Raw genomic sequence first — 10,674 nt, forward strand, 5'->3', positions numbered from 1 at the left:
GCTTTTTTTGTTTTTTTTGCTTACTCAGATATTTTAGGAAACATTTTAGGATGAAGAAATATTTCTTTGAAGTTTAGTTAGTCCAATTTTACATCAGTATCTTTTGCTTTTGTTAAAGTCAAGGGAAATTAGGGGCGCCTGGGTGGCTCAGTTGTTAAGCATCTGCCTTCGGCTCAGGTCATGATCCCAGGGTCCTGGAATCGAGCCCCGCATCAGGCTCCCTGTTCGGTGGGAAGCCTGCTTCTCCCTCTCCCACTCCCCCTGCTTGTGTTTCCTTTCTCACTGTGTCTCTCTGTCAAATAAATAAATAAAATCTTTAAAAAAAAAAAGTCAAGGGAAATTAAATTTATTATTGCTTAAATAGCATGCTTCCTTTCGATAATCCACTTCTGAGGGAAAAACCACTCTGCGTTCTAAACAAGCAACTTGCAGAATCCTTCTTTGCACTTCAGCCTGGTTGTGAGTTGAGGACTGCCTGAAAGCAGGCCAGCAGTGCCAGGAAATGTACACATAGTTTGCGGTCAGGAACCCGTGCACCCATTCGGGCCTTGGCTCAGACAAGACCCCTCTTTGGGTTAACTCCCGTTAATGCACTGGCCTCTTGCCTCATTTCTACAGTGGGAACGGTTCTCTGCTCCTCAATAATCTTTCAAGAAGGTATGAGAATTAAGATGACAATCCAGGAACAACAGCTCAAAAGACAGGAACGTACTGTTATATTAACAATATACGTATTAACTCCAACCAGAAGAGCCCATTCTCTGCCCACATAGGAAAAGGGAAAGCTTTCTGTTGGAAAGGGACTGCCCAGGTGCCAAGGGGTTGGGGAGCTTCACTTGAGGCTGGCTTCAGACCTGTCCCCTGCACAGACAGGTGGCTGATCCAATCAGAAACACACTCAGACTAGGCTTAGAGTTCGGGAAGAGATTCTTGCTCCTTCCCGCTGGATTTGAGGATGAGGGTGCGTACAAGGGCCTCTGGAGGGGCTGTAATCATCTGGCAAGCAATAGGGAGAAAGCCTTCTGTGAATGGAGCTGACTTGGAGGAAAACCACATCCCAAGAAATACAGAGAAAATAGGGCCTGGTGCCACAATTTGAATATCTAATCAAGTAGGGTCAGAAGCCAGCCACAACCTTATTCACTTTATTTTTTTTAATTATTATGTTATGTTAATCACCATACATTACATCATTAGTTTTTGATGTAGTGTTCCATTCACTTCTTACAGAAGCCAGTCATTCATTTTTGCTTAAGATAAAAATCTGTTACTGATTTACACATTTGTTTCAGTTGTAACTCATACAAACGACACTCCTCAACGTACAGCTCTCATGTCCCTTTACCCACACATTCAACCAAATCTAACTTCGAGCTCCACCCCCCCCCCGCACCCCACCTGCCACCAGGAAATGAAAAGCAGTTGCTCTTGGTGATGAAAACAAGTCCCCTGGGTGAGTTCATAGAAAAACCTGGAAATGGATTATTTGTACCCTAACTCTGGCAGTAGCCTTCCTCCTGTCCATGTGGTGCTCCTGGGCCAGCTCTCAATCCCAGTAAGATCATCAATCCCCAGGGAGAGGCAATTTACTGGTAACTTCTACAGAGGGTACCAAGAAGGCCCCAGGAAGGCCAGCCAGACACCTGCAGTGCAAACTTTCAGGAGGCATTTGCTTGGTTCATGAGGTCAAGGGGGCTCCTTAGGGTTGGCCCCTGTGGCATGTGGCCTTCCTCCCCTGAGCCCTGACCCTCAGTGGGCCCATCAGGATGTCTTTTCCATTCTCTTCTCGTTAGCAGCCCTTCCTTGCCACCAGCTCCGCCGCTGCATGCTGTCTGCCTCTGCCCTGAACCTCCCCCTGGGCTGTCCAGCCTGCTTCTCCCTGACCTCTTGTGAATCATGCCAACTTCCGGTCTTAGGAATTCTATCCCCAGTTTATGATCTCATCACACCTTTCGTTTTTTGTTTTTTTTTTAAGATTTTATTTATTTGCGAGAGAGAGAATGAGAGACAGAGAGCATGAGAGGGAGGAGGGTCAGAGGGAGAAGCAGACTCCCTGCCGAGCAGGGAGCCCGATGCGGGACTCGATCCCGGGACTCCAGGATCATGACCTGAGCCGAAGGCAGTCGCCCAACCAACTGAGCCACCCAGGCGCCCCTCATCACACCTTTCAAACTGGATTAATAGGTCTTTTGTTTTTTTCCATTCAACTAATTCAAATGCTTTCTGGCTACAAAGCTTTGATGGACTAATTCCCTTACCCCATCCCAGGCAGAATCCACCTTGAGCACAGAGCCCTGTGTGGGGCTCAAGCCCACAACCCCAAGATCACGACCTGAGCCAAAACCAAGAGTCAGACGCTCAACCAACTGAGCCACCCAGAAGCCCTTCTGTGTAGGATTTTTAGGCAATCTGGTCAGGTTTTTGAAGTCATCCACATCGCCAAGCTTTGGGATCTGACACCCAGATATGGGTCTCAGCACCACCTGCTGTCCTAGACCCATAATACTCTTGGGTGGAAGGCACTCCCCAGCACTCCCAAATAGGCTGGCAGCCACCTTGACCTCCAGGTCAGGCAGGCCCTGGGAGTGTGAGATTTGGGCCTTTTCCCCAGCCTTCCATCTCTGCATTCTTGCAGGCCTCACCCCCACCTGGACCATGGCCTCCGTCTCCTAATGGGGCTCCCTTTTCTCTGGTGCAGATTCTTTGCTTCAGTCTCTGCTGGGTACATATACCCAACAGTATGGTGGTCAATCTGTTCAAATTCTTTGTGGAATGGGGTGAAATGTAAATAAGCATGCAGCCAAACAATCATACGGGCCTCTGGTCTCCCAAATTTACCCACTTCACAGAACCACAGTGCAGAGAGAATCTGATCCTCCCACCCTCTGCCTTAACACCCACCAATGGCTTCCAACAGAGCCCCTCCTTGGGTCCCCATCAAAGTATGTTCTATAGGCCATTCACTGGTAAAACAAGGACTGCATGAAAAAGGAGCAAGCTGAGAACATTCTATGTCTCAGAAATGATAGGATCGAGTCCTAACTCCAAGCCCCCCATGTCTGACTCCAGCTCCCCCTTTCAGCCCCTGCCTTCAGGCATCCCCTTTACTTGCAATTCCTGAAATGCAGCAGACTAGTGCTTCTGCCTTTGTAGCTGCTGCCTGGCCCACCCCACCCTGCCCCTGATGCCATTTTTCCTTTTTTACGCATCAGGCTAAAGGTGACACCCTCTTGGAAGCTGCCTTCCCCAGCCAATGCCTTTTCTAAGATGACTTGCTTTTGCACCTGCGCTCCTCCTCCCTTCTGCCCTTAACAAATGACAGAGCACAGACAGCGAGGTGAGCCCTGTGCCGAGCAGGGACAGAGGTAGAGGACAGTGTGAAATTACCCAAGCTCAGGGTGAGCAGGTTTCCTATTGGCACTTTACAGCCTTGACTGTTAGTTGCAGATCTGGTTCTTTTACCAGACTGTGACCTCACAGAGCACCAGGCCTGTGTCTGTTCATAGTTATACCCTAGTGCCTAGTAGACGGCCTGCCACATAGGAGGAAGCAGGCTGGAAAAACGTACTCCATGGAAGTGGCGATCAATGCCAATGGCCCCAAGGCAGACACCGCCAGGCTGAGTTCTAAGTCTAAAGCCACCTCTGGTGCTGCTCCCCACCCTGAGTCCTAAATCAGCCCAGTGTTTAAAGGATGAAGTGATTTATTACTGCACCGTGACCTGAAGAAAGCTGTGGGTTATTTATGGCACTGAAGTTTTGTGCAGAAAACAGAAGTTGAGGGTATCCAGTAACCACTGGCAAACTGTGAAACAATGTGAATTGTGTCTGTGTATGATTTTTTTTTTTAAAAAATGTTATTTTATTTTTTTACTTAGTGAGAGAGAGAGAGAGTGTGCAAGCGTGGGTGGGGTAGGGAAGGGGCAGAGGGAAAAGGAGAGAATGCCAGGCCGAATCCACCTTGAGCACAGAGCCCTATGTGGGGCTCAAGCCCATGATCCCAAGATCACGACCTGAGCCAAAACCAAGAGTCAGATGCTCAACCAACTGAGCCACCCCGAAACCCCTCTGTGTAGGATTTTTAGGCAATATGGTCAGGTTTTTGAAGTCATCCACATTGCTCAAGGGACTGGAATCCTGCCCTCTTGGCTGGACCAGCCTTGCCCATTGTACCTAGAGAGAAACCCACCCCAACCCCTACGTCAAACCACTTGGAAGCTACTAACATCTTGTTTAGAAATAAGAAAGGGGACATCATTTAGGTATAAAAGGGATTTTTAAGAACTCAGGATGAACTGGAAAATTTTCCAGAAAATCTGATTCAAGACCCATAACAGACCAATACCAGGGAGAAAATCTACTCTTCAAAAAAAGCACCAGTTTCAGATAGTTTTTCAGGAAACTTCTATAAACCCAAACTACATATGTTCTTTAGCTGTTCTAGAGCAGAGCAGAGAAATTATAGGAATAGGAATTTAACGTTGACTCAGTACTTAATATGTACCAGGCACTGTGCTAAGCAATTTGTGTGTGTGTGTGTGTGTGTGTGTATACCATGTTCAAAAAAGCTACAAATTCACGGAAAGATATTAGTATAAAATGGGTCAAAAACCTTGAAAGAAATCATACGTATTCATAAAAATCGATCGCATTTATAAATATAGATAATAGCCTAAATAAAACAGGGTTGAATGGAATCTAGCTATGAATTAAAATAATAGTATATCAGGACCAAATAGGGTGTTTCCTCCTGGGAATTAAAAAAATGGCTCAACATAAAGAAACACTGCTATATAATTCATCACACTGAAAGGTAAAAGGACACCTTCATAGAATCCCAAAGAACACCCATTCCTGAGTTAAAAATAAAACAAAATAGCAGCCACAAAAAACTCTTAAGCTAGAAGTGGGAGGCAACTTTCTGAATGTGATTTTGTAGTTACCTAAGGAAGCCAATAATAAACAGCATAGTAAATAAGAAAAACTCTCATGAAAGCTAGGAATAAAATACAATTGTCTTCTCTTCTTTTCTTTTTTTTAAAGCTGCCTTTTCTAACCACTTCCTCTCACTCTTCAATAGTGTTCTGAGGGTCCTAGCTAACAAAACAAAGCTACAAGGAGGTAATATGTGTAAATCCTGGAGAGAAAAAAAGTTTTTATTCTTTGCAGATGACACGATTTGTTTACCTAGAAAATCCAAAAGAATCAATTGGAAAAACTTACAAGAATAAAAGAGCTCAATCAGATGGCTGATATAATAAATTAGGAGGATTAAAGGATGTTAATGATAACCAGCTAGAAATGGTAATGGAAAAGGTTTTATTCACAGGGTCATTAAATACTATAAATTTAACTATAATTTGAAAGTTCAAGAGGTATGTCCATAAAACTATAAAACTCAAAAGATAAAATCAGAGATGAGGACAACTCTCCCCAGATTTAATACAGTTTCAATCAAAATCTCAATGAATACGTAAGTTCTGAAATTGCATCAACTCTAAGAACATAAGAAAAGCAAAAGCACTTCTGAAGAAGAATGGGAATTTGCCCTTCGGAATTCCCTATGACAGTAAGGATTAGCGTAGGAATAGTCAGATCATCAGCACAGAACAGATATTTACAAACATACCCGTGATTACTTGGGTATTTAGTACAGGATGAAAAGGGCATTTGAGATGAAGGCAAGAGTGGATTATCCAATAAAAGTTGTTGAGAGAACCAGCTTTCAATTTGGAGAGAAAAGCAAAGTGAGGAATCCTACTTTATACCACAAAGAAAAATAAATTCCGTATGAATTAAAGATTCAATTATAAACATAAAACCATGAGATTGTTAAAACAGAATATAAGAAAAGTATTTTTAACATTGGCCTGGGGAAAAAAAATCTTTCCTAGCATGATCGAAGCAGGATAGCATACAGGAAGAGACTGATGAACTGGATTCTATAAAACGAAACACTTAAACACAATCCCTCATAGGAAATGAAATGACAAAGGTCAACAGGAGAAAACGTTTGGACTGTTGGCTCTTGAAATTAGAGACTGATTTCTTGAAGAAAAAAACCAAACAGGCGAAGGACCTAAATAGGCAATTCACAAATGAAGAAAAAAAACAATGGCCAATAAACATCTAAAAAGCCACTAAATCTGAATCTTAACAACAAACAAGAAAATCCAAATTCTAATGTCTGTCTGTTGAGGAATCTGCCAGAAAGGCACTCTAGTAGAGCAGGTGGTGAAAGTCCCAGCCGGAAGCAAGCCACAGGAAGCAAGCCACACTGAGCTTTAGCAGGAGTGCAGTTCTGAGTGTGTCCCCAGTGGGCAAAGAATACCTTAGCTACGCAGATCCCCAAGCAGCACTGCTAAGAATCTTACAGGAGCAATCTATTGAGAGCAGGAAGAGTTCATGTAAGTATGCTCCCTTTTTGGCTAAAAGGGGGAAAATTAGAATTTATAAGACTATATACCCCTTCCTGTGCATATATTCACAAAGAAACTCTGGAGACATTAAAAACTGGTAACAATGGTCAACTGTGGATGGACGGGGGGAGGGAGAAGTGGTAGAAATTAAGCAGATGGGGACAAAGTGAAATGGAGACTTTGCCCCCTCTCTTTATAAATTGTGTAATTTTTTGAACCATACAAATGTATTATCAAAAATATTGAATTAAAATCCTGTGCTGTTTAATAAAAATAAGTTTTAACTGGATTCAATTGCTTTTTTTTTTTTCCAAATAGACATTCCAAGATACTACGGTGTTATGGTTTTGACTTTTCAGACAGAAACTACCTGCATCTCATTGAGAATCTAACTGTACACCCATACTCCATGGCCAGGAAATGGAAAATTCCACTGTAAGACTTTCTAAAGGGCAGTTTGGTAACATGTATCAAAGTGTAAAATTTTCATACCCCTGAATTGCAATGCCATTTCCAAAATTTACCCTGAAGAAATGACTGGATAAGTGTGTAAAGATGATTCTGCAGCATTATTTATTACAGGGGGAAACTGTTTAGGATTACTATCCATTTGCATGGGATAACATAAACCGTGGTCATGGCCCCAGATGCTGCCAGTCTGTGGACCACACTCTGAATTGCAAGACCCTAGAAGCTCCTTATTCCACGTTCCCAGCTGCGTGACTCTTTGGATCTCTGCTCCCCGCACCTTCCACCCGGCTCTCAGATGTGCCACCCCACCCTGGGCCGGCGGGCTCACCTCGTCAGCATAGGGGTGCGGTGGTTGGGATTGGAGCAGAAGATGTTGTTGGACTTGCGCGTGCCGTCTAGGAACTCCCGCACCGACTGGCTGCGGAGCTCCGCCAGGGGCCGGGCCTCATGCTTGAGGAACCACTGGTGCGCCTCGAAGCACTTGGCACAGAGGAGCTGCTCGCACTCGAAACACCAGAAGTCCGCAGGTTCTTTGCAGCGGGTGCAAATGGCCTGCGCGTCCACGATCTGCCTGTACACGGACAGGCGCCGCTGTAGACTCTCGAAGAAGACGTTATCCAGGGCCAGCGAGTCAGTGCCTAGGGGCCCGGGCGCCTGGCAGATCGGGCACCGCATGCCCGGCGCCTCCAGGCATCCTGAGCACAGCGTGTGCAGACAAGGCAGCAGCTTGGGGCACTTGGCTTCGACCTGGCAGCCCTGGCAGCGCAGGAACTGGAACTCCTCCTCCATGGCTTGCTGGGGGACCAGAGAGGTGGGGGTGAGGCCTGAAATCCAGGAGCCCCCACCCACCAGACCCACTCCTGTGGCTGGAGGCTGGAGTGGGACTCCAATATTCCATTCTGCGCAGTCCTTGGATGATAGAAAACCCAGGCTTACCAGGACCACACTCCCCCACTTACTCAGGCCTTCCTGCTCTCACTCCCCAACGTCCTGAGCATCAACTTCCCATAAGACAAGAGTACTGGGCCCTGAGATCCCCGGATGGATAGGATAAATCCCTACCTTCATGGGACTCAGTTTAGAAAGGAGATCCATTAAGTGTGTCTCATATAACATCATATAAAGTGCTTAATGTGGTTTGGTGGCTCCTCAAAAAGTTAAACACAGGACTACCATATAACCCAGCAATTTCATTCCTAGATATATTTCCCAAAATAACGGAAAACAAGTACCCAAACAGATACTTGTACACCCATGTTCATAGCACTGTTATGCACAAATAGCCAAAAGGTAGAAATAACCCAAGTGTCCATCAATAGATGAATGGATAAACAAAAGTGGTCTATGCGTTCAAGGGACTATCATTCAGCTTTAAAAAGGAAGGAAGGGCGGCCTGGTTGGCTCAGCTGGTGGAGCATGTGACTCTTGATCTCCGGCTTGTGAGTTCAAGCCCCATGTTGGGTGTAGGTTACTTAAAAATAAAGTCTTTACCAATAAAAAAATGAATAAATGAACAAATGAATGGATAAATAAATAAAATGAAAAGGAAGGGCATTCTCATACATGCTATGAGAACCTTGAAGACATTTATGCTAAGCAAAATAAGCCAAACACAAAAGGATAAATATTGCATGGTCTGCTTATATGAAATCTAGACTAGGCAAATCCACAGCAACAGAAAGTAGTTTGGAGGTTATCAGGAGCTGGGACAAGGGGGTAATAAGGAGCTACCGCCTAAGGAGTAAAGTTTCTGTTGGGGGTGATAAAAAAAATTCCAGAAATGGTGGTGACGGTTACCCAACGTTGTGAATACAGTTAATGCCACTGACATGTACACTTAAAAATGGTTAAGTTTTGGGGGGCCCAGCTGGCTCAGTCAGTGGAGCATGCAACTCTTGATCGCAGGAAGTTCGAGCCCCACACTGGCAGTAGAGATTACTTACAAAAAATAAAATCTTCAAAAACATGGTAAGGGTAAGTTTTATGTTATGGATATTTTACAGCAAAAAAAAAGTGCTTAATACTGTACCTGGCACATGAGGAGTGTTCATAATTAAGTAATAATTACTCCTAGTTCTAATAATGCAAATAATAAAAGTTACTGCAAGATGGTACTTTCATGAAGGGGAGCCAAAGGGCCTGGGAGAACATAGAGCAAGTGATGTAAGTAATTCCTTTGCGGGAGGAGGGCAGCTGGGGAGTTTTCCGGGAGCGGACTGAGGAGGAGGACCTAGTAAGCCCTTCTGGTCAAAGCGGGGAGGGGTGGGGGGCTGGGCACGCAGGGTGTTCCAAGAGAAGGATCCTGGAGGTATCCTAGTGGAGAAACCACCACAGGAGCTCTGAGGCCTTAGCCAAGGCACTTCTCTCATCTGGGCCAGTTTCCCGCTTTCTGATCTGGGAACTTGGGTTTTGGTTTTCCACACGTGGGACATCCCCCTGGCTCCGGGCCTGCGCAATAGGGCTACTCCCGCCATTCTCCCTAATCTGTGCACCTTCATCTGAGGCAAGGGCTTAAGGGGCGAGTCGCCAGGATGGACAGAAGAGTCCAGTCCCAAGTGTCACGGACCCTCAGCGTCCTGCCCCCTGTTCGTGGAGAATCCCAGCCGGGAGAGCCTCCCCTAACTCATCCTGTTGCCCTTTTCTACTCTCACGTACCCCTCCCTACCCCAGCCAAGAAGGTCAGGACCCAATGTCTGGTTTTCTCTCTGTGTCACTCTTTAAGGTACTTGGTCAAGTTGCCCTCTCCCTTCCCACCTCTCCCCGCACCGTAGCAAATCAACAAAGCCTAAATCCCATCTCCCCAAACCCAGTAGTACCTCCGCAGGGCTGTGGCTGGGGCTGGGCTGATGGCCTTCGGAGACGGACTCCGGGGGAGGCATGGTGGGCGTGTGGGGCAGTGCGGGGTCTTGCTGGGGACCCGGGGACCCGACGGGCGCAGGCTCCTGCTGCATGGATCACAGAACAGTTTCGATTCTCGGTTTTGAGCTTGAGAGGCGGGAGGGGAAGCGGAACGAGATGGGCGCCAGACGCCAGGGTCGGCCCAGCCCGTGCGAAAGGGGCGGTGCCCGCTCAGGGCCCGCCTCCCGAGAGGAAGTGAGACAGAGCGGAGGGGCGGTTCTAGGGGCGGAGAGGCCGGCGGTGGGCTTTGAAGACACGCCCAGAGCCGGAGGGAGGAGTGGGAGGAGACAGGACGCTCAGGTGACCTTTACCTGGGGGTAAAGGGACCGTGGCGGAGCATAGCAGAAGGGAGGCAGCGGCCGCCCTCGGCTTTGAGCCCGGCCACAGAGATGAGGCACAGGTGGCCCTGCTTTGGAAGAACTCCAGATCTAATAATGGAAGAGCAGTTACCCAGAAGTTTTCACACAGCAGAGGGACTGGCTGGAAGGGAGATCCTCAGCTGGGACTTGAAGGAACTTGGGGTGGGGAGGGGCGGGGCGGGGAGCGTTTGGACCAGCATGTGCAAAGGCCTGGAGGTTTGAAACAGGAGAGTCTGTTTAGGAACTAGTTTTCGTTATTTTCCGATTTAAGAGGGGACCCATGAGCGGGATCAGGGCTAAGGAGATGGACCAGTTCTGTGGGTGACAGAGAATGAGTTTAGAACCCAGAAACATGACCCAACATGCATGCTGGGACGGTCACTCTGACAACCTAGGACAGGTGGCCTGGTCCAGGACAATGGCTGTGGGATGCAGAGGAGGGATCTGAGTCAGAGACACTGGGAGGACACTGAGTGGAGATGAGGAAAACAAGACGATGCCTTGGGTGACAGCTGGAGAGGCTGGTGA

At 46.7% G+C, this 10,674-nt stretch overlaps 1 protein-coding gene across 5 annotated transcripts in view; it reads right to left on the reverse strand.

Moving 5' to 3' along the window:
* The window catches only part of PML (PML nuclear body scaffold), a 43,345-nt gene extending 33,395 nt beyond the window's left edge, over positions 1-9,950 (reverse strand). For 3 of the 5 annotated variants that reach the window (XM_045899720.3, XM_045899721.3, XM_045899726.3), the window contains exons 1-2: positions 9,706-9,950; positions 7,218-7,684 (exon numbers count right to left, since the gene is read on the reverse strand). In XM_045899720.3, the coding sequence (XP_045755676.2) occupies positions 7,218-7,684; positions 9,706-9,840 (602 nt within the window). In that variant the 5' untranslated portion in view covers positions 9,841-9,950. The remainder of the gene's footprint in view (positions 1-7,217; positions 7,685-9,705) is intronic. The other 2 variants (XM_045899722.3, XM_064570158.1) reach the window with 1 other exon arrangement.
* Between the last annotated feature and the right edge of the window lie 724 nt (positions 9,951-10,674).

Source organism: Mirounga angustirostris, unplaced genomic scaffold (genome assembly GCF_029215605.1).
Source record: "Mirounga angustirostris isolate CCGP_5_RB_7025 unplaced genomic scaffold, mMirAng1.0.hap1 SCAF_9, whole genome shotgun sequence".
Classification (NCBI taxonomy): domain Eukaryota; kingdom Metazoa; phylum Chordata; class Mammalia; order Carnivora; family Phocidae; genus Mirounga; species Mirounga angustirostris.